The sequence below is a fragment of the Oncorhynchus mykiss genome, chromosome 20 (assembly GCF_057628025.1).
Source record: "Oncorhynchus mykiss isolate SJ-2025 chromosome 20, ASM5762802v1, whole genome shotgun sequence".
NCBI classification, from domain to species: domain Eukaryota; kingdom Metazoa; phylum Chordata; class Actinopteri; order Salmoniformes; family Salmonidae; genus Oncorhynchus; species Oncorhynchus mykiss.
This window is the reverse complement of record NC_143041.1, coordinates 16,393,300-16,421,167: the sequence shown is the minus strand read 5'-3', so window position 1 is coordinate 16,421,167 and position 27,868 is coordinate 16,393,300. Positions and strand designations below refer to the sequence as shown.

Here is a 27,868-nt window from a genome sequence, read left to right as displayed (position 1 = left end):
ATCTAGTGCCACCATGTGGCTGAAACGGTAGGACTCTATGGCAGGAGACATGGGTGTGTGTGCCTGCCTACCTGTGTGCCTGTGTGGGTGTGTGAAAGTATGTCTAAGGTGTTTGTCTGTGTACAGGTATGTGTGTATTAACTAACTGGAATGTGTGTAGGTAAGGGTCCAGAGACCATCTTTGCGGGGGTGGGGCTGAATGATAATGAGTGGCACACGGTCAGAGTGGTGCGTCGTGGGAAAAGCCTCAAACTCACCGTCGACGACCTGCAACCTGTAGAAGGTAACCATAGCATCCCCCCAACACTGTCAACCCTGACCTTTCATTCCTAACCTTAACCACTGTCCTCAAACCCATAACCTGCAGACCTGGCTTAAATACTTACAAGCACTTGAAGTGTCTTGTATTTAGCTTACCTGGTCCAATGTAACCAAAGGAATATTCCCAAAAGTGCAAACTCCACTCACCCGAGACTCTGGTCAAGCTAAATCAAGCGCACCTCAAGTGTTTGAATGTATTTGACCCCGGTCTGCTAATCTCTCCCCTGACCCCTGACCTCTAACCCCTCCAGGTCAGATGGCAGGCGACCACACCCAGCTGGAGTTCCACAACGTGGAGACAGGCATTGTGACGGAGAAGCGCTTCATGCCCGCTGTGCCCTCCAACTTCATAGGGCACCTGCAGGGCCTCACCCTCAACGGGATGCCTTACATAGACCTCTGTAAGGACAGAGTACACACCTACACACGCCTTACGCACACCTTACACCAGGGGTGTCAAACATACAGCCCGTAGGCCGGTGGTTTGAGTAATAAATATATATGTGTACAAATACAAAACATTAAGGACACCTGGTCTTTCCATGACATAAACTGACCAGGTGAATCCAGGTGAAAGATGAAAGCTATGATTGCTTATTGATGTCACTTGTTAAATCCACTTCAATCCGTGTAGATGAAGGGTAGGAGACACGTTAGAGAAGGATTTTTAAACCTAAAGACAATTAAGACATGGATTGTGAACGGATTGTGCCGTTCAGGGGGTGAATGGTCAGGACAAAAAAATGTAAGGTCATTTGAACAGGGTATGGTAGGAGGTGCCAGGAGCACCAGTTTGGGTCAAGAACTGCAATGCTGTAGAGTTTTTCACACTCAACAGTTTCCCTTAATGGCCATGTACTCTTACAGTGGCTTGCGAAAGTATTCACCCCCTTGGCATTTTTCCTATTTTGTTGCCTTACAACCTGTAATTAAAATGTATTTTGGGGGGGGGGGGTTGTGTCATTTGATTTACACAACATTACCACTTTGAAGATGCAAAATATTTTTTATTGTGAAACAAACATGAAATAAGACAAAAAAAGGAAAACTTGAGCATGCATAACTTTTCACCCCCCCCCCCCCCCCCCCCTTCCCTCCAAAGTCAATACTTTGTAGAGCCACCTTTTGCAGTAATTACAGCTGCAAGTCTCTTGGGGTATATCTCTATAAGCTTGGCACATCTAGCCACTGGGATTTTTGCCCATTCTTCAAGGCAAAACTGCTCCAGCTCCTTCCAGTTGGATGGGTTCCACTGGTGTACAGCAATCTTTAAGTCATACCACAGATTCTCAATTGGATTCAGGTCTGGGCTTTGATGAGGCCATTCCAAGACATTTAAATATTTCACCTTATACCACTTGAGTGTTGCTTTAGCAGTATGCTTAGGGTCATTGTCCTGCTGGAAGGTGAACCTCCATCCCGGTCTCAAATCTCTGGAAGACAAACAGTTTTTCTTCAAGAATTTCCCTGTATTTAGCGCCATTCATCATTCCTTCAATTCTGACCAGTTTCCCAGTCCCTGCTGATGAAAAACATCCTGACAGCATGATGCTGCCACCACCATGCTTCACTGTGAGGATGGTGTCCTCAGGGTGATTAGAGGGGTTGGGTTTGCGCCAGACATTGCATTTTCCTTGATGGCCAAAAAGCGCAATTTTAGTCTCATCTGACCAGAGTACCTTCTTCCATATGTTTGGGGAGTCTCCTACATGCCTTTTGGCGAACACCAAACATGTTTCCTTATTTTTTTCTTTAAGCAATGGCTTTTGTCTGGCCGCTCTTCCGTAAAGCCCAGCTCTGTGGAGTGTACAGCTTAAAGTGGCCCTATGGACAGATACTCCAATCTCCGCTGTGGAGCTTTACAGCTCCTTCAGGGTTATCTTTGGTCTCTTTGTTGCCTCTCTGATTAATGCCCTCCTTGCCTGGTCCGTGAGTTTTGGTGGGCGGCCCTCTCTTGGCAGGTTTGTTGTGGTGCCGTATTCTTTCCATTTTTTAATAATGGATTTAATGGTGCTCCGTGGGATGTTCAAAGTTCCGGATATTTTTTTAGAACCCAACCCTGATCTGTACTTCTCCACAACTTTGTCCCTGACCTGTTTGGGGAGCTCCTTGGTGTTCATGGTGCCACTTGCTTGGTGATGCCTCTTGCTTAGAGATGTTGCAGTCTCTGGGACCTTTCAGATCAGGTGTGTGTGTGTGTATATATATATATATATATATATATATATATATATATACATACACTGAGATCATGTGACAGATCATGTGACACTTAGATTGCACACATGTGGACTTTGGTTAATTAATTATGTGACTTCTGAAGGTAATTGGTTGCACCAGATCTTATTTAGGGACTTCATAGCAAAGGGGTTGAATACACACCGTTTTTCCGTTTTAAATGTTGGAGGGCCAGTAGGAGGCACTCTTTCCTCTGGTCTAAAGAATTATCCCAATGCCCCAGGGCAGTGATTGGGGACACTGCCCTGTGTAGGGTGCTGTCTTTCGGATGGGACGTTAAATGGGTGTCCTGACTCTCTGAGGTCATTAAAGATCCCATGGCGCTTATCGTAAGAGTAGGGGTGTTAACCCTGGTATCCTGGCTAAATTCCCAATCTGGCCCTCAAACCATCACGGTCACCTAATAATCCCCTGTATACAATTGGCTCATTCATCCCCCTCCTCTCCCCTGTAACTATTCCCCAGGTCGTTGCTGCAAATGAGAATGTGTTCTCAGTCAACATACCTGGCAAAATAACAGATACATTTTAAACAAAAAATGTAACAAGTTATTTTTTTCATTTCACTTCACCAGTTTGGACTATTTTGTGTATGTCCATTACATGAAATCCAAATAAAAATCAATTTAAATTACAGGTTGTAATGTAACAAAATAGGAAAAATGCCAAGGGGGATGAATACTTTTGCAAGGCACTGTATAATCTTCACCAGCACAGCCAGAAGAGGACTGGCCACCCCTCAGAGCCTGGTTCCTCTCTAGGTTTCTTCCTAGGTTCCTGCCATTCTAGGGAGTTTTTCCGAGCCACTGTACTTCTACACCTGCATTGCTGTTTGGGGTTTTAGGCTGGATTTCTATATAAGCACTTTGTGACATCTGCTGCTGTAAAAAGGGCTTTATAAATACATTTGATTGATTGATTGATTGATATCCCATGTGTATCAAGAATGGGCCAACCCCAAAGGACATCCAGCCAACTTGAGTCAACATGGGCCAGCATCCCTGTGGGATGCTTTCAACACCTTGAGGCTGTTCTAAAGGCAAAAGGGGAAGGGTTGCAACTGAATATTAGGAAGGTGTTCTTAATGTTTTATACACTCAGTGGGGGAAAACAACTTAAATACTATACAATGACTAAAACCAAATCGAAACTGTGTAGGAAGGATAATGGACCTATTGTATATTCATACTGTTTATCGACTGTGTCCAGCCTGCTAATAATCACCAAAATGAAAGCTAGACAGTCAGGGAGCATCGAAAATGTTCACAGCGAGGAAATATAGCCAATTTTTTGTGCGGGCCCTCCGGACCTTGTTGAAGGCTGAATGCGGCCCCTGGGGCAAAATTAGTTTGACACCCCTGCCTTACACACACCTGAACCCTCAACGGCATGCCCCCCAGACCTCTGTAAGAACCGAGTATTCAACTACCAACACTACTTATACCCACACACCTTAAACATACACAACTGCACTTACGCTGAATGACACGCCATACGTAGGCCGCTGTAAAACCAGAGTTCAGACACACCTTACATGCACCTCACGCTGGTAGGCATTCCCTATAGACCTCTGTAAGGATAGAGAACACACGCCTACACACACCTTACACACACATACAGTGCCATCGGAAAGTATTCAGACCCCTTGACTTTTTCCACATTTTGTTATGTTACTGCCTTATTCTAAAATTGATTACGTCCATTGTTTTCCTCATCAATCTACACACAATACCCCACAATGACAAAGAAAAACAGGTTTTTAGAAATTTTAACAGATGTATTCATATTAAAAAACAGAAAACCTTATTTACATAAGTATTCAGACCTTTTGCTATGAGACTCGAAATTGAGCTCAGGTGCATCCTGTTTCCATTGATCATCCTCGAGATGTTTCTACAACTTCACTGGAGTCCGCCTGTGGTAAATTCAATTGATTCGACATGATTTGGAAAGGCACACACCTGTCTATGTAAGGTCCCAGAGTTGACAGTGCATGTCAGAGCAAAAACCAAGCAATGAGGTCATAGGAGTTGTCCGTAGAGCTCCGGGACAGGATTGTGTCGAGGCACAGATCTGGGGAAGGCTACCAAAACATGTCTGCAGCATTGAAGGTCCCCAAGCACCACCAAGACTCTTCCTAGAGCTGGCCACCCGGCCAAACTGAGCAATCGGGCGAGATAGGACTTGTTTAGGGAGGTGACCAAGAACCCGAAGGTCACTCTGACAGAGCTCCAGAGTTCCTCTGTGGAGATGGGAGAACCTTCCAGAAGGACAACCATCTCTGCAGCACTCCACCAATCAGGCCTTTATGGTGGAGTGTCCAGACGGAAGCCACTCTTCAGTAAAATGCACATGACAGCCCGCTTGGAGTTTGCCAAAAGGCACCTAAAGGACTTTCAGCCCATGAGAAACTAGATTCTCTGGACTGATGAAACCAAGATAGAACTCTTTGACCTGAATGCCAAGTGTCAAGTCTGGAGGAAACCCTCCACGATCCCTACGGTGAAGGATGGTGGTGGCAGCAGCATGCGTGGGGATGTTTTTCAGCGGCAGGGACTGGGAAACTAGTAAGGATAAATAAATGATAAATTAAGCAAAGTACAGAGAGATCCTTGATGAAAACTTGCTCCAGAGGAGTCAGGACCTCAGGACCTCGGTTAACCTTCCAGAAGGACATGACCCTAAGCACACAGCCAAGACAATGCATGAGTGGCTTCAGGACACGTCTCTGAATATCCTTGAGTGGCCCAGCCAGAGCCCGGACTTGAACCCTATCTAACATCTCTGGAGAGACCTAAAAATAGCTGTGCAGCGATGCTCCCCATCCAACCTGACAGAGCTTGAGTGGATCTGCAGAAAATAATGGGAGAAACTCCCCAAATACAGGTGTGCCAAGCTTGTAGCGTCATACCCAAGAAGACTCGAGGCTGTAATCGCTGCCAAAGGTGCTACAACAAAGTACTCACTAAAGTTTTGCAAAAGTTTGCAAATATTTCTAAAAACCTGTTTTTGCTTTGTCATTATGGGGTATTGAGGATAGATTTATAAGGGTGAAATCAATTTTAGAATAAAGCTTTAACGTAACAAAAATGTGGAAAAAGTCAAGGGGTCTGATTACTTTCTGAATGCAGTATACTTGAATCAATGTGTAGACATACCTACACAGACCTCACCCTCAACGGCATGCCCTACGTAGACCTCTGGAAGGACACACCTACACACACAACTTATACCCACACACAAACCTTACTTCAGAAAGTATTCACACCCCTTGACTTTTTCCACATTTTGTGGTGTTAGGAAGTGGGATTACAATGGATTTAATTGTCAACGATTTACTCAAAATACTCTGTAATGTCAAAGTGAACAAAACATTTGAACATTTGTAAAAAAAATGTATATTTTTTTAAATAAAACACTAAGATATCTTGATTAGATAAGTATTCAACCCCTCGAGTCAATACAGAATGACCTTTGGCGATTACAGCTCTGAGTCTTTCTGGGTAAGTCTGGATTGTGCAACATTTGCACTAAATTCTTCAAGCTCTGTCAAATTGTTGTTGATCATTGCTAGACAACCATTTCTAGGTCTTGCCATAGATTTTCAAGGCCATTTAAGTCAAAACTGTAACTCGGCCACTCAGGAACATTGACTGTCTTCTTGGGAAGCGGCTCCAGTGTAGATTTGGCCTTGTGTTTTAGGTTATTGTCCTGCTGAAAGGTGATTTAATCTCCCAGTATCTGACTGAACCAGGTTTTCCTCTAGGATATTGCCTGGGCTTAGCTCCATTCCTTTTTTATCCTGAAAAACTCCCCAGTCCTTAACGGTTACAAGCATACAACATAACATGATGCAGCCACCACTATGCTTGAAAATATGGAGAGTGGTACTCAGTACTGTGTTGTATTGGATTTGCCTCAAACATAAGACTTTGTATTCAGGACAAAAAGTTAATTTCTTTGCCACATTTTTTGCAACATTACTTTCGTGCCTTGTTGCAAACAGGATGCGTGTTTTGGAATATTTGTATTCTGTACAGGCTTCATTCTTTACACTCTGTCAGTTAAGTTAGTATTGATCCATCCTCAGTTTTCTCCTATCACAGCCATTAATCTACGTATCTGTATTAAACTCACCACTAGCCTCATGGTGAAATCCCTGATTGGTTTCTTTCCTATCTGGCAAATGAGGTAGGAAGGACGTCTGTATCTTTGTAGTGACTGGGTGTATTGACACACCATCCAAAGTGTAATTAATAACTTCACCAAGCCCAAAGGGATATTTAATGTCTGCTTTTTCCCCCTATCTAACCATAGGTTCCCTTCTTTGCAAGGCATTGGAAAACTTCCCTGGGTTTGAATCTGTTTGAAGTTCACTGCTCGACTGGGGGACCTTACAATTATCTGTATGTGTAGGGTACAGAGATGAGACAGTCATTCAAAAATCATGTTCAACAACATTGCTCATTGAGTGAGTCCATGCAAATTATTATGTGACTTGGTAAGCACATTTTTACTTTTGCTTATTTATTTACTACTTACATATTTAGGCTTACCATATCAAAGTAGTTGAATACTTCAGGTTTTCATTTTCTATTCATTTGTAAACACTTCAAAAACATAATTCTACTTTAACATTTTGGGGTATTGTGTGTGGGCCAGTGACGCCAAAAATCTACATTTGATCCATTTTAAATTCAGGCTGTAACAACAAAATGTGGAAAAAGTCAAGGGGTGCGAATGCTTTCTGAATGCACTGAACACAACTCCACACACCTCATGCTGAATGACACGCCTTATATAGACCACCGTAAGACCAGAGTACACACGCACATCTCATCCTTGGTCCTCTTGATCCTAGGTAAGAATGGTGACATCGACTATTGCGAACTGAACGCTGTGATTGGTTATAAGAGCATCGTGGCGGACCCGGTTACGTTCAGGTCACGGTCGAGCTACGTGACCCTGCCCACGCTCCAGGCCTACTACTCCATGCACCTGTTCCTCCAGTTCAAAACCACCTCCCCTGACGGACTCGTACTCTACAACAGAGGAGACGGAAACGACTTCATAGTGGTGGAGCTGGTCAAAGGGTACGGCATAATTACTTACTTAACTACCTATTGATACTGTAGTCTGTCTACTACTGATACTGTACAACAGAGCATAGCTAACTACCTATAGCTGCTATTTACATTACTGATACTGTACAACAGAGGAGATTGAAATTGTTTGGTGAAGGGACATGTCAGAGTGGGACAACTATCGACAACTCATGGATATACAGTTCATATTATAATATTCTAATCCTAATCACCCTCCCCAGCTACCTCCACTATGTGTCCGACCTGGGGAATGGGGCACACCTGATCAAAGGGAACTCCAACTCTCCTCTGAATGACAACCACTGGCACAATGTGCTCATATCCAGAGACACCAACAACCTGCACACTGTTAAGATAGATACCAAGGTCACTACACAGACCACTATGGGGGCCAAGAACCTGGATCTCAAAGGTAACACACACACACACACACACTGTACATACCATACTACCCTTCTACTACTATGGAATCTCTCTGCCTCAGCCCTTGTTCCCTAACAGCAGAGGGCAGTACTGTCAGCTAAGAGAGAGACTTTTTTTTTTATTGCTGCATGGAGCTGTCACTCAAGTTATGCTGTGTTCCTATAGGTGACCTGTACGTAGGGGGGGTGGCTAAGGAGATGTATAGGGACCTTCCCAAGCTCGTCCACTCCCGGGAAGGCTTCCAGGGTTGCTTAGCAACCGTTGACCTAAACGGCCGACTACCCGACCTGCTGGCCGATGCTCTAGCTACCACCGGACAAGTGGAAAGGGGCTGTGAAGGTACACACACACACACAGGTACACACACACACACACACACACAAACCATGAGTACCTACACAACAAAAAGTATAGAGACACACACATACCAGGATTTTCTCCTTACCAATGCATATCATAGCTTCTTCTTTTTTTTTTACTCATTCCTTCACTATTGCTCCAGCTAACAGCAGTTTTTATTATGTTGGAGATTGTCCCCCTTGTTTTGGCATCTGTCTTTCTCTTCCCTCTTTCTCTCTCTTTTGCTCTCTCCGTTTTTTTGTTTGTTTTGTTTTTTTTACAGGCATTTCTATGCTTTGCTTTTACTAACCATCTAACATATTTTGCTTGTCGTTGTTTTGTTTTTGTTTTCGGCTGGCGAAAGTTGCATTGATGAAAGCTGACTTGCAAGGTAGATCGCTCTGTGTGTGCGTGTATGTGTCTGTGTGCGCTTGTGATCGACTGGGTTCGAACCTGGGCCTCCTGCGCGCCACACGTCTGTGTTAGCCTGCTAAGCTAAAGTTTAGGCATTTGCTCAGCTAACGTATGTGCTCAGGTCTCAGGCAAGGGTACTCATTACGCAAGCCACCTCGGTTACATTTGTGGGTGCATGTGTGTGGTGTGTTCTGACGTAACCTGTCCAGGTCACCATAGTGACATCATCCCCTCAGTGACACCATTACTGTTTAATTTAGACCACACACCCTGCACCTCCTTCACTTGGAAGCATGATTCTAACCCCACCCCCTGCTTCTAACCCCACCCTCTTCTGTTTGACCTCTCCCTCCCTGTATCTAACCTAGGGCTGGCCAACCTCATGGACAGCTACAGGATGTCCAGTGAATTGGATATCCAATTCAACAATCCAAAAGTGCTATTCATTTTCAATGAGGATCAACTCTTAATGGAATGATTCACAAAGATTTTGGAATTAATATATTTTTTCTTGTCGATTTTAACCAGAGCATTTTTAAGGGCTTATTCTGATTATTTTCTTACTTTCAGCAGCCTCTGGTTGACATTAGCCTTCATCGTTTAGAAGTTAAAGGATTTGTCTTTCCAGGTCCCAGTACTACCTGTCAGGAAGACTCTTGCTCCAATCAGGGCGTGTGTTTGCAGCAGTGGGAGGGATTTAGCTGTGATTGCAGTATGACATCATTCGGAGGACCGCTCTGCAATGACGGTGAGTCACTTTTTTCTTCTTATATTCCTATGACCTATTTCCTGTTTACTACATCCTGTTTCTGCTCATTTGACAACAAGTAATGTAAATCTGTTGTCCACAGCGGGGACCACGTATATCTTTGGTCGTGATGGGGGTGTGATTGTGTACACCTGGCCTCCTAACGAGCGCCCCAGTACACGGGCTGACCGGCTCGCGCTGGGCTTCAGCACACAGCAGAAACACGCTACCCTGCTACGGGTCGACAGCGCCTCGGGACTGGGGGACTACCTACAGCTACAGATAGTAAGGATTACATTGTTTAACACTGGCCTCTACAAAAATCCCTGTGGAACTGCGCTCTGTCTTCCTCAAATCAGCACTCTGCTACACTACCAACTATAAATCCCTTTCTCCCTTCCTATCCTCTTTCTCTATCCCTTTCTGTCCCTCGATCTCTCTCTCTCTCTCTCTCTGTGTCTATTTTTCACTCCTCAGGATAAAGGAAATATTAGGGTAGTGTTTAACGTGGGAACAGATGACATCAACATTGAAGAGACTGCTAAATCCGTTAATGATGGGAAGTACCACATAGTTCGGTTTACCCGCAGCGGAGGCAACGCAACCCTGCAGCTGGACGACCTGCCAATCATAGAGCGTTACCCCTCAGGTAAGGACCGACCACAGCCTACACCCCGCCTGTCACAGCCAATCACACTACAGGGCTTCGCTTTACTTCCTGAATAAAAGGAAGTGACTGTATACCGTAAGTATTTATTTCAGTATTAATATAAGGGTGTTGTAATGTTGCTGTTGCTGATGTTATTACTACATCATAGCTACGTTACTATTAGGACTTTTGTTATGACTTGCTGAAGATCAAATGTCTATGTTATGATGTCATTTTCCTGTTAAAACATTAAAAAAAGACATATGTAGTAACACTTCCCCAGGTTGCCTTGACTCCAGGGAGTCTGTACTGACATGACTGGTAATTTATGTTGCTATGTTAAATAGTGTGATACGTAAATGAACCATGTAAACATTTAATACAGGTAGTAGTTGTGTTTTATTTATAAAAAAATAATAATAATAGCCATTGGGGCATTTGGCCAAACAGCAACACAATAAACATTTCATTTTCTGAGTAAACTAGACTGAAAAAAAAACAAAGAGAAAAAATGATTGTATTTAATTTTTTTTGCATTGGGTTTTTAAACATTTGTTGTTGTTTTTATATAAAAGTAGTAATCATATATTTTCGAGAGCTATTTAGTTAGATGTTAGCTAAACGGCTAAACACTAGACAGAGACAGGTGTATGAGGGTTGATCTGTTAGCTTTAACAATGATTATCGTTATTATTCTGTTGTTTTATCAAACTCTCTAAACTCCTGTCTGTCAGATGATAATTAACTGTTTAAATGTCTCTTTAAATCAAAGCCCATGAACAGAAAGTCAATGTCCGCTCGCTGGTTGCTGCTCCTGATCGTAACTCTTATTGAAATTAAGACACAGCAACAATGTTCGGACCGACTAACAGGACCTTGGTCAGGACTTTGACTTTCTCTTCATGGCTGTTCATTTTGTTGTCCAGCTCCTGTGCCAGGTGTTGATGTGCGTAATTACTGTGTTTTCATCTTTAAATTAAAGGCAACATTGATAACGAGCGCCTGGCCATCGCTAGACAGAGAATCCCCTATCGACTCGGTCGAGTAGTTGACGATTGGCTATTCGACAAAGGTAAAAACATCATTAAAATTACTTAAAACTTTTAGCTTAAAAGTCAACCTGAAGCAAGTTGAAACTGTGACCATCAACTAACATCTAAAATTCTAAATTCATAACTAAGTTTAAACATTATAGTAGCTGTTAGAGTGTAATATTGTCAGACTGTGTAAACTGTAGTGTAACTGTACTGTTCTGTAATACAGTAATTTACTGTAAACTGTAGCTAGAGAGAAAGGTTGATAATACCAGGTTAAAGGGACAATGGGAAGATTCATCTGAATAAATGTGAAACTAGTACAGATAAAAAGGTCTTTATTAAGATTCTGTCATAATGCTGTTTCTACAATTGTAAACATTTAAAGGCTTCGCTTTAGGGTAACTCCTCGTAATAAACCATTTATAATGGATTAGTGAATAGTTTATTCATCATTTATTAATCATTACTCCATTCATAAGATATTTAATGTAGGTCCTTATAAACCATTAGTTAAACATTAGTTAAGTCTTGTTGCGTGTCCTGATGAAAAGTGTTGAATACTTCTACTTTCGAAATGGTTTATAAGTGTTTTGAGTGACCGGTGTAATTTCTCACAAAAAGATGGACATACCATTGGTAGACATTCCAACAGTACCTGACGCTCCTTAAAAAGGTCCAATACAGTCATTTTTTATCTCAATATAAAATCATTTCTGGTTAAAAAAAACAATTAAGTACCTTTCTGTGATTGTTTTCAATTAAAATGGTCAAAAATGAACAAAAACAACAAAGAGCAATTTCTCAAACAAGAATTTAGCTACGACTGTCTGTGAGTGGTCTGAGTGGGGAGGGGAAAACTGATAACAGTAAGGTACACAGTTACCCAGAAATGATTTTAGGCTGTATTGAGATACAAAACGCCTGAATTGGACCTTTAAATGCTTCCAGTGCTTCAGTCTTTTAACCACAGACTATGTTCACACATGGCTTTGTTTGGCTGTACCTCTACTGGGCTTTTAAAAGGTAGTAACTCCTTTAAGCGTAATTGAATAGTTCAGCACGATAATGTATTCAGATATTTGTTTCCTTTACCTCGTCAGCAGTCTACGGACTGCTCCTCATCTTTCATGGAATCATTCTGCCGTTTAACCGGAATCTCCCGCGACGGCATGGAACGTGTGGGATAACAAGCCGCGGTAGTTCTGGTGTTTGGGTTTTCGTCACTGGTTATTTGGCCGCACCAGGATTGGGTGAAAGCGGTGCTTTAACTTTGACTGCTTCATGCACGCGGGGAAATTAGCGGGTGGGGCCGTTGGCTGAGGGTTTCCTTTTGCGAGGGTGGCGATTTCTAACACGTGTGGACCCACGGAGCTGACCAAATTCTAAGATTACACTGCTCTAAGGAGTGACTGCAATCCACACTTTGGTTTTGGTAGAAAAGTCACTGCCAAGAAATGCCTATGTTACCATATTTTACTCAAGTTACACATTACAATTGTGACTTTTGGAATAAAATGTTCAATATATTTTCTTGAACGTCCTCTTTATTTAATGCTTGTTGTTTAACCACTGATATGTCCTAGGGGGGGGGGGCATTTTGAGACCTTAAGGAGCATCAACCACTGTTAGAATGTCTACCAATGGCATGTCCATCTTTCTGTGAGAAAGTACACCAGTCACTCAAGATGTTTATAAAGTATCTATAAAGTATAAATAGCCCACACTTAAGACGAGGCCATGCAAAGAGTTGACTGATGATTAGTAAATGGTTTATAAGGACATATATGAAACATCTTCTGAATGGCCTTTATGAGTCAATATTAAATATGTTAAAAGGGGTTTAGAAATGTGTGAATAACTAGGTTACTAAAAATGTACAAATGTGGGAGTAATGATCAATAAATGATGAATAAACTATTTACTCCTCCATTATATAAATGCTTTATTGCGAGGAGTCATTCTGAAGTGATACCACATATCAGTGTTGAACAAAGTTCATAATCAGATATTACTTGTAAGACTTGAGAGATGTTAAATGCATAGTTTTTTTATTAACCTCAAACTTCAGCAGAGCTCCTTTAAATACCTGAAGTCCCTTTACCAGTGACCAGAGACAAAGCTATGACCTGTGCATGCTTCATAGAGCTTCATATGGCTTTATAATGCTTCATTTGGCTTCTTAGGGCTTCATAAGGCTGTAATAACCATATTCTGAGGGAAATCAATCGATATGTCCGATCAACATGATGACTTGCTCCTGATGCGTCTCCAAGAGCAACCATCTCTCAGCTATCTCATGTCCTCTCTCTTCATCCTACTCTTCCTTTCATTTTCCTCCTCCTCTCTTCCTCCAGCCCCCCATTTCCACAGTACATCTCAGCCTTTGTTCATACTTACAACACGCTAACATTCCGATTAACGTGTATATTATCATCACACCGGCGACTCATATGTATGCGTGTGTGTGTCTGTGTGTTTGTGTGTGTGTGTGTCCAGGCCGCCAGCTGACCATCTTCAACAGCCAGACAACGGTGACGGTAGGAAGAGGAAAGGAAGCAGGTCAGTTCCAGGGTCAGATGGCCGGTCTCTACTACAACGGACTGAAGATACTCAACATGGCCGCCGAAGGACACGCCCACATCCGCCTGGAGGGCAGCACGCGATTGGTTGGGGACATGCCCTCCTCCATCACGCCCCAATCCAGCGCTGCCGCCGGGGCAAACCGATCAGACCCTGCCGCCAATGCCGGCGACATCACCACGACAACCGCCACAAACAGGAAGCAAGGAGGAGGAGCTACGCAGCAGGTAGGAAACTAATCTATGACACTAAGGCATAAACAGGCTAATTGAGCAAATCATAACCTCACAGATACTATACTATAAACTGTATCTGCTATTACCTGTCAGGAGGTTATGGTGAACAGGCTCTCTTTGTTTGTGTGTGGAGAGGGATTCTGGGTTATGAAATAGTCTGACGCACTCTAAAAAATAATCATTTCCAATGATGCGAGTTGCCATGGAGATAGTGAACCCTCTTAGATATTCTTTCTCTCTCTCTCACTCTCACTCTCACTCTCGTGCTCCAAAGTGTATAGCTCCTTTGTGAATACCTCAGACATAAATAATGGAATGCAGAGCTGTGAGCAGAGCCTCAGGCATCAATAATATATCTAGATGGATGGAGGGTTTGAGTGATGGAGTGAGACACAGTGTTCCTTTTTACACTTCAGACGTGTGTGTGTGTAGTTGGTGGTGTAACTGGTTTGCAGAGAGCATTGCAAATGAGTCAATATCCCAAGATGGGAACTAGGTCAGACAGAATGTATGCTCGATATGCTGCAGTGTGTGTGTGTGCATGCGTGTGTGTGTGTGTGTTGCAGTGAGTGTGTGTTTAATAAGAAACACTAATCTGCTGCTGGGGTTACCTAGCAACCAAGCTGTATTCAACAAGTGTTCATGGACACACACAAACATATAGAGGTAACATATAGGCTGTACTTAGTTACAGTCGGTTGCAGCAGAGGGAGGAGCAGTGAAACCACTTAATGGTTAATCGATTTTGTGATTGTGTACATGTGACGTGTGTGTGTGTGTGTGTGTGTGCGGTGATTTTGAGTGTGTTTGATGTGTTTCTTCCTGCTGCCATGAGTTTAGTGAGACTCTCTCCTAGGAAATAAAGAGTTATTTATAATGTAAAATAGTGTGTGTTTGTGTTTTGCTACAGTCTGCTCTGACTCACTTTGCTCAGTTTAGTTTGGGTGTTATCGGTGTGTTTTTGTGTGTGTGTGTCCATGTGTGTTATATGGGTAGAAGCATCACTCTCTCTTTCTCTCTCTCTCTCTCTCTCTCTCTCTCTCTCTCTCTCTCTCTCTCTCTCTCTCTCTCTCTCTCTCTCTCTCTCTCTCTCTCTCTCTCTCTCTCTCTCTCTCTCTCTCTCTCTCTCTCTCTCTCTCTCTCTCTCTCTCTCAGCAGTGGTAGGTAGTCAGTGTATCAGTACATATGCAGAATAGCTCCTCTTCTCTCCGTGCTGACAGAGCTGCAGCCAACAGAGTGTGTGTGTGTTGAAGTAGAGCAGTGTGCGTACACCGTGTGTGTGTTATGTGTGAGCTAGGCAGTCAGGCAGGCATGGACGCTCGCTGGCATTGTTCGGCTGCTCAGGTACTGATTTTACTCCTTCAGCATGATACCATCTTTCGCCTTCATCTCTCCATCTCTCCCTTTTCCTCTCTCCCTCTTTCTTTCGCTATCCGTCTCTTTCCTTTTCGATTTTCTCTTCCCCTCTTGCTTTATCTCTCGCTCTCTACCTTTCTTCGTCTGTGCTGGAAGGTGGCATGCATCGCTGCCAGACAAAGAGAGGGAGAGATAAGGCTGTAGAGGAGAGACGGAAGACGGGAGAGAAAAAGAGATGAGGCTATAGGAAGAGGTTGGCATGCATTGTTCAGGAGTGTGAGTGTGCATCAGTGGAACAGACTTGGCTCACTTTTAATTGGCAACTTAAAGGGCTGTGGTTTGATTGGCAGGTCTGTAGTTTGATTGACATGTGAGTAGAGGTCAGCTGAGGAGACTGTTCCGTTTGGAGTCTAGAATGAGTCGGAGTCATTAGAATCCGTCTGGAATAGAGTTTGGAGGGGTTACAGTTAAAGGTGTCGAAAGGGCGTTCATCGAAACATACACATCTGCTTAGAGTTGCTCTTGACCAATCACGCTCAGGCAATTGGGATCATGGGCACCCTATAAGCAGACAGCGTTATGTTTACTTTTCTCCCGGGATTTTTGATTGTCTAATTAGCAAATGTGAAATCTATCACATCGTTGCAAGAAGTACCTGGCTGATGTAGCCATTAATGCGAGGTTAGCTTCTATAGTGCCTTTTACTAGACTTCAATAGTGCTGCATTTCTGTTATCTTGGGATGCATTACGCTAAATGTATTTGCATAGATTTTTTGTGAGGGTGTTTGTGGGTTCTAGTCCTGTTCTATGTTGGGTTCTAGACCTGTTCTAGATTTGGTTCTGCTGTTCTCTCCAGTTCCCATACTGAGGTTAGTTATGACTACTGCAATGCATCACTCTCCCATTTTAATACACCGCGGACTCTGTGTGGGTTTAAAACATGCACTCACACTCTCGCTCCCACACAAACACACACGCTTATGCACACACACACACATTTCTCAGCTGTAAAGTCGAAGCAGGCGATGTTTAACAAACTCATGAATATGCACACTCAATTAGCATGACGTTAACTTAAGCTGCAACACTTTGATCTCTCCTTCCTTCTCTCCTCATGCTTTTCCTTGTCCTATCCTTTGTCCATCTCTCCCTCCATGACTCTCTTCCTCCATCTCTTTCTCTTCTTCCATCTGTCTCTCTCCCAACACAGCTCTTTCTTTTTCTCTCCCTACCTCCATTACTTACATCACTCTCTCTCTCTCTCTCTCCCTCTCTCTCTCTCTCTTATCCTCTCTCTCTCTCTCTCTCTCTCTTATCCTCTCTCTCTCACTGGGAAATAACACAGAACGCTAGTCTTCTGTCATATATGGAGTCCAGATTAACGCCCTGATAATCTCTCTCTTTCTGTCTGGTGGTGAGTGCCAGTGTTTCAGGTCTCTCAGTGAAACACGCCCTTCGTTTTAACGGCCTGAACTTAGAGTTGCCACGGCAACAGGCGGGAGAGTAGGGGAAGAGAGAGGGCGCTGCCAATGAGAGAAAGGGTGGAGGCGGAGAGGAAGTGGAGAGGCATTGTTCAGCTGAGAGAGAGTGAGGAAGGAGGGGGATTGGCCAAAGGAGCATCTTCCCAACTTGTGTTGCTCAGAGAGCAGGGCATGGACATGAAGGATTCATAGTTACTGTACGGTACACTGTTGGTTAGTCACTTTATTATAGTTAACTTATATGTACACACAGTCCTCATAGATCAGCAATCAGCACATCAGTGGACCAGGGGAAGAGGAAGGAGAAAGGGGAGGAAGAAAGTGGGAAGGAATGTGGGAGAAGATGAGGAAGGGGAGAGCCGGAGGAGGAGGAGATGGATATGTGATCCCTTGTGATTAGATCCCAGCTCGTAACCAACACCTCTCTCCTCCTCTTCTGTCTATCTAACTTCCGTTCTCTCGCTTTCTCTCCACCTCTCTCTTCACAATTTGGCAGTTTGGAAGTTTGCCAGGACCCGGGGAAAAAACATATAGATTTCTGTAAATCCAAAGTATATTTGCCTTCAAGTTGAGAGTTTTTTGTGTTCTGTTTGCAGAAAGAGAGGAGCTCTCTGAAAATACTTTACACGTCAATAACATGTACATGAAAGGCTCCAGTGATCCATAAGTATTACAAAAAACAAAAGTGTGTGTTTAATGATACATTGTCTCTCTCCAGTCGACAGACGACCTGCTGGTGGCATCAGCTGAGTGTCCCAGTGATGACGAGGACATTGACCCATGTGACCCCAGCTCTGGTAATATATACCATATACAGTACATACTACTACTGTACTACCACACTACTACCCTCACACACTAACAGTATGGCTAGTAGACTGGAGAAACATTTACTACCCTCAGACACTAACAGTATGGCTAGTTGACTAGAGAAACATTTACTACCCTCAGACACTAACAGTATGGCTAGTTGACTAGAGAAACATTTACTACCCTCACACACTAACAGTATGGCTAGTAGACTGGAGAAACATTTTATTCCCTCACACACTAACACTATGTCTAATTGAATTGAAAAACATTTATTACCCTCAAACACTAACAGTATGACTAGTAGACTGGAGAAACATTTACTACCCTCACACACTAACAGTATGGCCCGTAGACTAGAGAAACATTTACTACCCTCAGACACTAACAGTATGGCTAGTAGACTGGTTAAAAATGTACTACCCTCACACACTAACAGTATGACTAGTAGACTAGAGAAACATTTACTACCCTCAGACACTAACAGTATGGCCCGTAGACTAGAGAAACATTTACTACCCTCAGACACTAACAGTATGGCCCGTAGACTAGAGAAACATTTACTACCCTCAGACACTAACAGTATGGCCCGTAGACTAGAGAAACATTTACTACCCTCAGACACTAACAGTATGGCTAGTAGACTGGTTAAAAATGTACTACCCTCACACACTAACAGTATGACTAGTAGACTAGAGAAACATTTACTACCCTCAGACACTAACAGTATGGCCCGTAGACTAGAGAAACATTTACTACCCTCAGACACTAACAGTATGGCCCGTAGACTAGAGAAACATTTACTACCCTCAGACACTAACAGTATGGCCCGTAGACTAGAGAAACATTTACTACCCTCAGACACTAACAGTATGGCTAGTAGACTGGTTAAAAATGTACTACCCTCACACACTAACAGTATGGCTAGTAGACTGGAGAAACATTTACTACCCTCACACACTTACAGTACAACTAGTAGACTAGAGAAACATTTAGGTTTAATGTGCGTTAGGTTTATCCTGAGATCACACACTTGCGCAATTAATGCAAGTGAAACTATGGAGCACTGTTCTATATCATTTTCCATGAATAATACTAATAATACATGGAATTTATATAGAGCTTTTCAAGAATCCAAATACGCTTTACAGTTTCAAACAGAACAAAAACCAAAGCAAAAACAACTGCAGACTAAACAGAAAGATGGACAATGATGGCAACTAACATGGAGAAAAATGTTGGACAATGCAGACAACTCTCACTGTCCCCCTTTCCCTCCCCCTCTCCCGTCATCCTCCCTCCAGCAGCCCACCCCCCTCTCCCGGAGGTCAAGCCGTTCCCAGGGACATCAGAGGGAGTGAGGGAGTCCAGCAGCACCACCGGCATGGTGGTGGGCATCGTGGCGGCCGCCGCCCTCTGCATCCTTATCCTGCTCTACGCCATGTACAAGTACCGCAACCGCGACGAGGGCTCGTACCACGTGGACGAGAGCCGCAACTACATCAGTAACTCTGCCACCCAGCCTAACGGCAGCACCAAGGACAAGCCGCTGGGCATCGCCAAGATCTCCAAGAACAAGAAGAACAAAGACAAGGAGTACTACGTGTGAGGATTGGAGGGACACCCTTATGACATTTACATATACACATATACACATCTACACTTATACAGACATATGCACACATACAGGAGGACATGCCCTGAGACGCCCACACACACACACACACACACACACACACACACACACACACACACACAAAAGAAACACACAGAGACAAAGAGACTGCCATGGGGGCAGAGACCCATCCTGTACAGTAATAATAACCACTAACCACATCCTCTCTGTGTGAGGCCTGTGTTCGACCAGAATAACCGTAATGACAAGCAGAGTAATCACCAGGTAGACTCCTGGTACAGGACCAGTAAAGAGCAGTTTTTTTTCAAGGACTAGCCCCTGTCTCTCCCTGCTATAAACTGTCCTGTAGACTCAGAGAGAGGAGGGGGCAGGGGGCAGACTGGGAAAGAACACCTAAAGAAAACACTAGTGTTCTGTCGTACGGAGTGAAAATCAGTATATCCAGATTAACACCCTGATAAACTCCCAGTTTCAATTTTGTGTAAGGCTGGTGTTGTCCAATGGGGGAACACCAGATTACCTGAACCCTGCCCCTAACCCTAGCCCACCAGTCAGCAGAATGGACGTTACCACGCCAATAAGACCGGAAGAGTCACACCCACCAGGGTTGCCATGGTGGCTCTGTTTGCCCGACTCGCTGGGGAGGGACGGAGTAGGGCGTGTACGAGGAAAAGGGAGCTGTGTGTGTTTGAAATGTTGCCGGGACATTTATTTTCAAACGTTATACAACGTTACAACGTTGTATCAACCCATCCAGACTATGAAAACGAGAGACTTTGACTCTGGAGAGGAGACCAGAGACACCAGAACTACCTACCTACCTACCTACACAACACACAACACACACACTCACACCTCCTACAACACCACAAGAGCTTCATTACCAGAGCTTCATCCCTGACCGGTGGCAACGATATCTGCGATAATGATGATATTATTATGATAATGCTGAAGTCGATGATGAAGAAAAAGAAGAATGAGGATGAACATGTGGGCAGTTTAGACTCTTTGGGGAAATTGTTGCACGTTGAATTATCTTACTCCATGTGTTTCTAACAGAGCAGAGACTACAGGGGTTACTCCTAAACCCAGTACAGCCATAACCTACCACCTGGCTCACCGAAGCCTACCACGTGATCCACCACCTGGGCTTATAATAACCGACCACCTGGCTCACCGAAGCCTACCACATGATCCACCACTTGGGCTTATAATAACCAACCACCTGGCTCACCGAAGCCTACCACATGATCCACCACCTGGGCTTATAATAACCGACCACCTGGCTCACCGAAGCCTACCACATGATCCACCACCCGAGGGCCAATTATTACAGGGCTTAATAGTGACAGACAGACAACACAACAGGATAAGCTAACTTCAGAACTAACATCATATAGCAATCATCAATAAGAAGACAGGACAAATGCTGTACACACAACAACGTTCCATCCCTTCCAACACACAGCAGAGTGTGACCAGGCTCCAGGGTCTCTGAGAGCCAGGTTGGTGTGTTTGTTTTGGATTGTGGTTTAGTGAGTAACCCTGGTGTAAAGGCTGGGTATGTCCTCCTGCCACAGGCCCAGCCCCGTTTTAAAGTCTGTCCTATAGACAACTATACGTGCTCTGATGAACGTTTTATATTACAAAAAAAAAATGTCTGTAAAATATTCAAAAACAGAATACTAAGTGTTATCATGTGTTTCTATAATGATAGAGCTGTTCATGATGCCATTGGCTAATAGAATTTGAGTTGCTTTACTTTCATTGGCCCTCCCTCTCCGAGCATCCTGTGTGTTCACATTGGTTGATTGTCCCTCTCGTTGTCCATGTGATCAATTCCAGCCAGCCAGGAGTAGGGGGGGTGGGGGTGGGCTCTGTGGAGAAGGTTAAAGGTGTGACTATGATGTCATTCAGTGCATGTAAGACTGTGTAGGTCTCAAATGGCAGATGTTTAAAGTAGTGCACTATTAGTGCTAACCCTAAAACTACATGGCTCTGATCAAAAGTAGTGCACAGGAAATAGGGTGCCATTTGAGACACAAACCTACTGTAAGAACAGAGTAGATAGAAATTCACTGTCCAGAACAGGCAGTAGTCTCCATTGTGACTAATCTGGACATTGTATTTCTAGCTTTTGTCGGCAAGCACGCTCCCCCGGGTCATCCAAGCAATATTGCCAACCAATCACATGCATGGGAATCAGACTGGGGGCGGGACATAAAGCATTAAAGACATAGTAGTAATAAAACCTAAAAATTTGACAGAAAAATGTAACTAATTGATTCCTTCTCTTTATCTATCCCTTTATCCCTATTTCTCTCTGTTCTTCTCTCCCTCTCGTCGACGCCTCTCTTCCTCTTTCTTTCTCCCTTTCTCCTCTCTCTGTTTCTATCTGAAGTGAAGGAGGAGCATTGAACTGTGGTGTTCTTCATCTAAGTGTTCATTTAGCCTTTTGATTTTATATATATACAATTTTTCTACAGTATTTTACTTTTATTTTTATTGTTACAGTTCTTTGAAGAACATAAAGTGGAACTTTATTATGAAAAATAGTTTTGAAGATCAAACGAGTCAATAAAATATTACCCAAGTGAAGTTACCTTAACTTTTATTATATTCTCTTCTATTCAAAAATATGACATAAGTGAAGTTATTTAGCAAATTTCCTACACAACAATATTGTCACGCCCTGACCATAGAGACCCCTTGGTTCTCTATGGTGAAGTAGGTCAGGACGTGACTAGGGGGTGTTCTAGTATGTCTATTTCTATCTTGGTGCTAATATGGTTTCCAATTAGAGGCAGCTGTTTATTGTTGCCTCTGATTGGTGATCATATTTAGGTAGCCATTTCCCCACCTGTGTTTTGTGGGATATTGTTTGTGTTTAGTTGCCTGTGTGCACGTCATGACTTCACGTTTCGTTGTTTCTTTATTGTTTTGTTTGTTTCACGGAGATTAAAAAGATGTGGAACTTTACTCACGCTGCGCTTTGGTCTGCTCATTACGACGATCGTGACAGAATATCCCACCACGCAAGGACCAAGCAGCGTGCCAAGGAGTTGGACATGGGAGGAAATCATGGAAGGACACAAGACCCTTCCTTGGCGGGAGTCGCCAAGGAGCATGGAAGGACAGCGACGACACCGAGGACCACGGCCACAAAAACCCCAAGGTTTGTTTTGGGGGGGACAATAGGGGTTGCCGGTCGAGCCGAGGAGAGTGCCAGAGCCCGCCTGAGAGTCGATGGAACAATGTGAGGAAGGATACCGGAGAGAGGGGTTAGCAAGGAGTAGGCTGCAGCTCTGGCGGGCTGAAGAGCGGGTCATCAGTCCAGTGCCATCTGTGCCGGCTCCACGCACCAGATCTCCAGTGCACCTCCCCAGCCCGGTATGTCCTGTGCCAGTTTCTCGCACTCGCCATGAGGAGCGTGTTGTCAGTCCGCTGCCAAAGAAACCCCAAGATTTTTTGTGGGGGGGGGGCACATGGAGCTGGCAGCTGAGCCGCGGGAAGAGACAGAGACCGTCAGGGAGGCGATGGAGAAGTTGAGAGAAAGATGAGCGAAATGTTATGTAGGTGTGTTCTGCATGGCATCTGACCTGAAGAGCCTGTCAGCAGTCTGGTGAGTCCTGTGCCAGCTCTCCGCACCCTTCCTGAAGAGCGGGTCATCAGTCCAGTGCCATCTGTGCCGGCTCCACGCACCAGCTCTCAAGTGCGCCTCCCCAGTCCGGTACGTCCTGTGCCATCCCCACACTCGCCCTGAAGTGTGTGTCACCAGTCCGGTATCACCGGTGCCGGCTCCACGCACTAGGCCTCCAGTGCGCATTCACAGTCGAGAGCTTCCGGTGACGGTTCACATTCCAGAGCTTCCGGCGACGGTTCACAGTCGGGAACCTCCTGCGATGGTCAACGGTCCAGAACCTCCCGCGACGGTCAACGGTCCAGAACCTCCCGCGACGGTCAACGGTCCAGAACCTCCCGCGACGGTCAACGGTCCAGAACCTCCCGCGACGGTCAACGGTCCAGAACCTCCCGCGATGGCCAACGGTCCGGAGCTTCTAGGCAAGGCATCCGGTCCAGCTCCAGGGCAGGAGCCTTCCTCTGCGCCGATGCCCAGTCCAGGCACGGCATTCAGCCCGGCACCATGGCCGGATCCGGGGTCTGGGCGGGGGCTACGACCTGCACCGGAGCCACCGCCGACACTAATTACCCCCCACCCTCCCCATTTGGTTTCAGAGAGACCTTGGTTCTCTATGGTGTAGTAGGTCAGGGCGTGACTAGGGTGTGTTCTAGTATGTCTATCTTGGTGCTAATATGGTTCCCAATTAGAGGCAGCTGTTTATCGTTGCCTCTGATTGGTGATCATATTTAGGTAGCCATTTCACCACCTGTGTTTTGTGGGATATTGTTTGTGTTTAGTTGCCTGTGTGCACGTCATGACTTCACGTTTCGTTGTTTCTTTGTTTTGTTTGTTTCACGGAGGTTAAAAGTATGTGGACCTATACTCACGCTGCGCCTTGGTCCGAAATATTCCTTTATCCTCCCTCTATCCCATTCTCTCTCTCCCTCTTTTTGGTTTCAGGTAAAAACCCTCCATGTAGAACGGAGGGTTCTACATGGAACCCAAAATAGTACTACCTGGAACCAAAAAGGGTTACTACCTAATAACCATTTTATGAGTTTTGTGTTAGAGAACATTATGTCCACATTGTTTCCCTCAGACACACACATACAAGCAGGCTAAACACACTCCCTGGTCGCAGTAGATATCCACAAGATCCTCTGGATTTAGGGGAACGGGGCAAAGGGTAGCGATCCAGGGGATTGGTGGATAAGTGAACAGCTAATCAACCCCATCTCCCAAGGTCTATGTCACACTGTGACCACCATCACACACAGACGCACACCACCACAGGAAGAAACCGCAGCCTCTTTCAATCTCTGTCTCTCTTTAACACACTCTTTCTCGCACACTGTCTCTCTCGCTCTCAAACTCACACACACTGCTGACCGTAGAGAGACGGAGAAAGGAATGGAGGGATGAGTATCTGGATAGAGGAGTGAGGGCAATGCTGAAGCACCTGTGTGCGTTTTTTTCCAGAGGACATCGTGTTCCTTTTGATGCTATCGCTACCTTTTTTTCATTATTTATTGACTTGGTGGAGGAGATGTGTTGCTGATTGAACATGGAGATCAGGGCAGGGTTCATAGTTACCACACTGTAGTGACTGTTGGTTAGTTACTGTGTTGTAGTTAATAATATTTTCCACATTGTGTTATGCTGCAGCCTTATTCTAAAATGGATTACATTTATTTGTTTCCTCATCAATCTACACACAATAGCCCCGTAATAACAACAAATCAAAAACAAGTTCAGAAATGTTACATCTGTATTGCTCTTTGGGGGTTTTAGGCTGGGTTTCTGTATAAACACTTTGTGACATCTGCTGATGTAAAAACAAACTCCATATACTTTACAATGACTAAAACCAAATCGAAACTGTGTAGGAAGGGTAATGGACCTATTGTATATTCATACTGTTTATCGACTGTGTCCAGCTTGCTAATAATCACCAAAATGAAAGTTAGACAGTCAGAGAGCATCGAAAATCCCCAAAACAATGGACAGAGGACTATTTTCTGAAAAGTGCGGCCCTCCGGACCTTGTTGTCACGTTGGTAAAGGGATCGGAAGACAGGCGCAGGAATGCGTAATAGAGGTTTTTATTGACCCAAATTACAGCGTGCCATGTAAAGGCACGGGGACGAAGACCAAACAAACACGCACAGAGCGAGGAGTGCCTCTAATAAATTCACGGGACGAGGCCCGAACACACACAAGCACACAATGACTACCACACGGGACGAGACCCATAATCATCTGCGCAATACAAGTGGCAAGAAAGGCAAAACAACACAGCACAGGTACTCACACGACCAACGGACATGGGAACAATAATCGACAGGACAATGGTAAACAAAGGGCACACTTATACAATTACTAATCAATGGGAATAGGGACCAGGTGTGCATAATGACAGTTCCGGAGGGATCCGTGTCACTTGTTGAAGGCCGAATGCGGCCCCCAGGGCAAAATTAGTCTGACACCCCTGCTTTACACACACCTCACCCTCAACGGCATGCCCCCCAGACCTCTGTAAGAACAGAGTATTCAGCTACCATCACTACTTATACCCACACACCTTAAACATACACAACTGCACTTACGCTGAATGACACGCCATACGTAGGCCGCTGTAAAACCAGAGTTCAGACACGCCTTACATGCACCTCACGCTGGTAGGCATTCCCTATAGACCTCTGTAAGGATAGAGAACACACGCCTACACACACCTTACACACACATACAGTGCCTTCGGAAAGTATTCAGACCCCTTGACTTTTTCCACATTTTGTTACGTTACTGCCTTATTCTAAAATTGATTACGTCCATTGTTTTCCTCATCAATCTACACACAATACCCCACAATGACAAAGCAAAAATAGTTTTTTAGACATTTTTTTTTTTAGAAATTTTCACATTATTTATGTAATAATAATAAAAAACAGAAATCCCTTATTTACATAAGTATTCAGACCTTTTGCTATGAGACTTGAAATTGAGCTCAGGTGCATCATGTTCCATTGATCATCCTTGAGATGTTTCTACAACTTGATTGGAGTCTACCTGTGGTAAATTCAATTGATTAGACATTATTTGGAAAGGAACACACATGTGGTCCCACAGTTGACAGCGCATGTAAAAAAACAAAAACAAGCCATGAGGTTGAAGGAATTGTCCGTAGAGCTCCAAGACAGGATTGTGTCGAGGCATAGATCTGGGGAAGGCTACCAAAACATGTCTGCAGCATTGAAGGTCCCAAGAACATAGTGGCATCCATTCTTAAATGGAAGAAGTTTAGAACCACCAAGACTCTTCCTAGAGCTGACCGCCAGGCCAAATTGAGCAATCAGGGGAGATGGGCCTTGGTCAGGGAGGTGACCAAGAACCCGATGGTCACTCTGACAGAGCTCCAGAGTTCCTCTGTGGAGATGGGATAACCTTCCAAAAGGACAACCATCTCTGCAGCCCTCCACCAGTCAGGTCTTTATGGTAGTAGGCAGATGGAAGCCACTCCTCAGTAAAAGGCACATGACAGCCCGCTTGGAGTTTGCCAAAAGGCACCTAAAGGACTCTCAGACCTAGAGAAACAAGATTCTCTGGTCTGAGGAAACCAAGATTGAACTCTTTGGCCTGAATGCCAAGCGTCACGTCTGGAGGAAACCTGGCACATTCCCTACGGTGAAGGATGGTGGTGGCAGATGATTTTCAGCTGTTTGTAGCAAGTTTGTAGCATCATACCCAAGAAGACTGAGGCTGTAATCGCTGCCAAAGGTGTTTCAACCAAGTACTGAGTAAAGGGTTTGAATACTTATGTATATATTTCCGTTTTTATTTTTTATAAATTTAGGGTCTGCAAAGGGAATTATTTTTATTTGCCCTGTACACGAAGAGACAACACACATTATGTTAACCCTTTGTGCAGTTCTAGCTCTCAGGCACCTGCGCAAGCACATGGACACTCACTCAAACACTGTCCCAAGAACTCACAAGTTACAATAGATACCCTAGTTAGCGAGCTTTGTGAAACTTGTTGACATAAATCTTTATACACTGCTCAAAAAAATAAAGGGAGCACAAACAACACAATGTAACTCCAAGTCAATCACACTTCTGTGAAATCAAACTGTCCACTTAGGAAGCAACACTGATTGACAATACATTTCACATGCTGTTGTGCAAATGGAATAGACAACAGGTGGAAATTATAGGCAATTAGCAAGACACCCCCAATAAAGGAGTGGTTCTGCAGGTGATAACCACAGATCACTTCTCAGTTCCTATGCTTCCTGGCTGATGTTTTGGTCACTTTTGAATGCTGGCGGTGCTTTCACTCTAGTGGTAGCATGAGACGGAGTCTATAACCCACACAAGTGGCTCAGGTAGTGCAGCTCATCCAGGATGGCACATCAATGCGAGCTGTGGCAAGACGGTTTGCTGTGTCTGTCAGCGTAGTGTCCAGAGCATGGAGGAGCTACCAGGAGACAGGCCAGTACATCAGGAGACGTGGAGGAGGCCGTAGGAGGGCAACAACCCAGCAGCAGGACCGCTACCTCTGCCTTTCTGCAAGGAGGAGCACTGCTAGAGCCCTGCAAAATGACCTTCAGCAGGCCACAAATGTGCATGTGTCTGCTCAAACGGTCAGAAACAGTGGTATGAGGGCCTGACGTCCACAGGTGGGGGTTGTGCTTACTCCCCAACACCGTGCAGGACATTTGGCATTTGCCAGAGAACACCAAGATTGGCAAATTCACCACTGGCGCCCTGTGCTCTTCACAGATGAAAGCAGGTTCACACTGAGCACATGAGACAGACGTGACAGAGTCTGGAGACGCCGTGGAGAACGTTCTGCTGCCTGCAATATCCTCCAGCAT

The 27,868-nt window shown here is 44.4% G+C and overlaps 1 protein-coding gene across 39 annotated transcripts in view; it reads left to right on the top strand.

The window, feature by feature from the left end:
- Positions 1 to 21,981, top strand: part of nrxn1a (neurexin 1a) — a 66,972-nt gene extending 44,991 nt beyond the window's left edge. For 9 of the 39 annotated variants that reach the window (XM_090212377.1, XM_090212368.1, XM_090212361.1 and 6 more), the window contains 13 exons: positions 161 to 283; positions 573 to 722; positions 7,420 to 7,651; positions 7,885 to 8,075; positions 8,252 to 8,425; positions 8,790 to 8,816; positions 9,468 to 9,587; positions 9,691 to 9,872; positions 10,065 to 10,236; positions 11,219 to 11,308; positions 13,770 to 14,080; positions 17,646 to 17,724; positions 19,042 to 21,981. In XM_090212377.1, the coding sequence (XP_090068503.1) occupies positions 161 to 283; positions 573 to 722; positions 7,420 to 7,651; positions 7,885 to 8,075; positions 8,252 to 8,425; positions 8,790 to 8,816; positions 9,468 to 9,587; positions 9,691 to 9,872; positions 10,065 to 10,236; positions 11,219 to 11,308; positions 13,770 to 14,080; positions 17,646 to 17,724; positions 19,042 to 19,346 (2,156 nt within the window). In that variant the 3' untranslated portion in view covers positions 19,347 to 21,981. Of the gene's footprint in view, positions 1 to 160; positions 284 to 572; positions 723 to 7,419; positions 7,652 to 7,884; positions 8,076 to 8,251; positions 8,444 to 8,789; positions 8,817 to 9,467; positions 9,588 to 9,690; positions 9,873 to 10,064; positions 10,237 to 11,218; positions 11,309 to 13,769; positions 14,081 to 17,645; positions 17,725 to 19,041 lie in introns of all 39 variants that reach the window. The other 30 variants (XM_090212380.1, XM_090212373.1, XM_090212371.1 and 27 more) reach the window with 10 other exon arrangements.
- Positions 21,982 to 27,868: the final 5,887 nt, after the last annotated feature.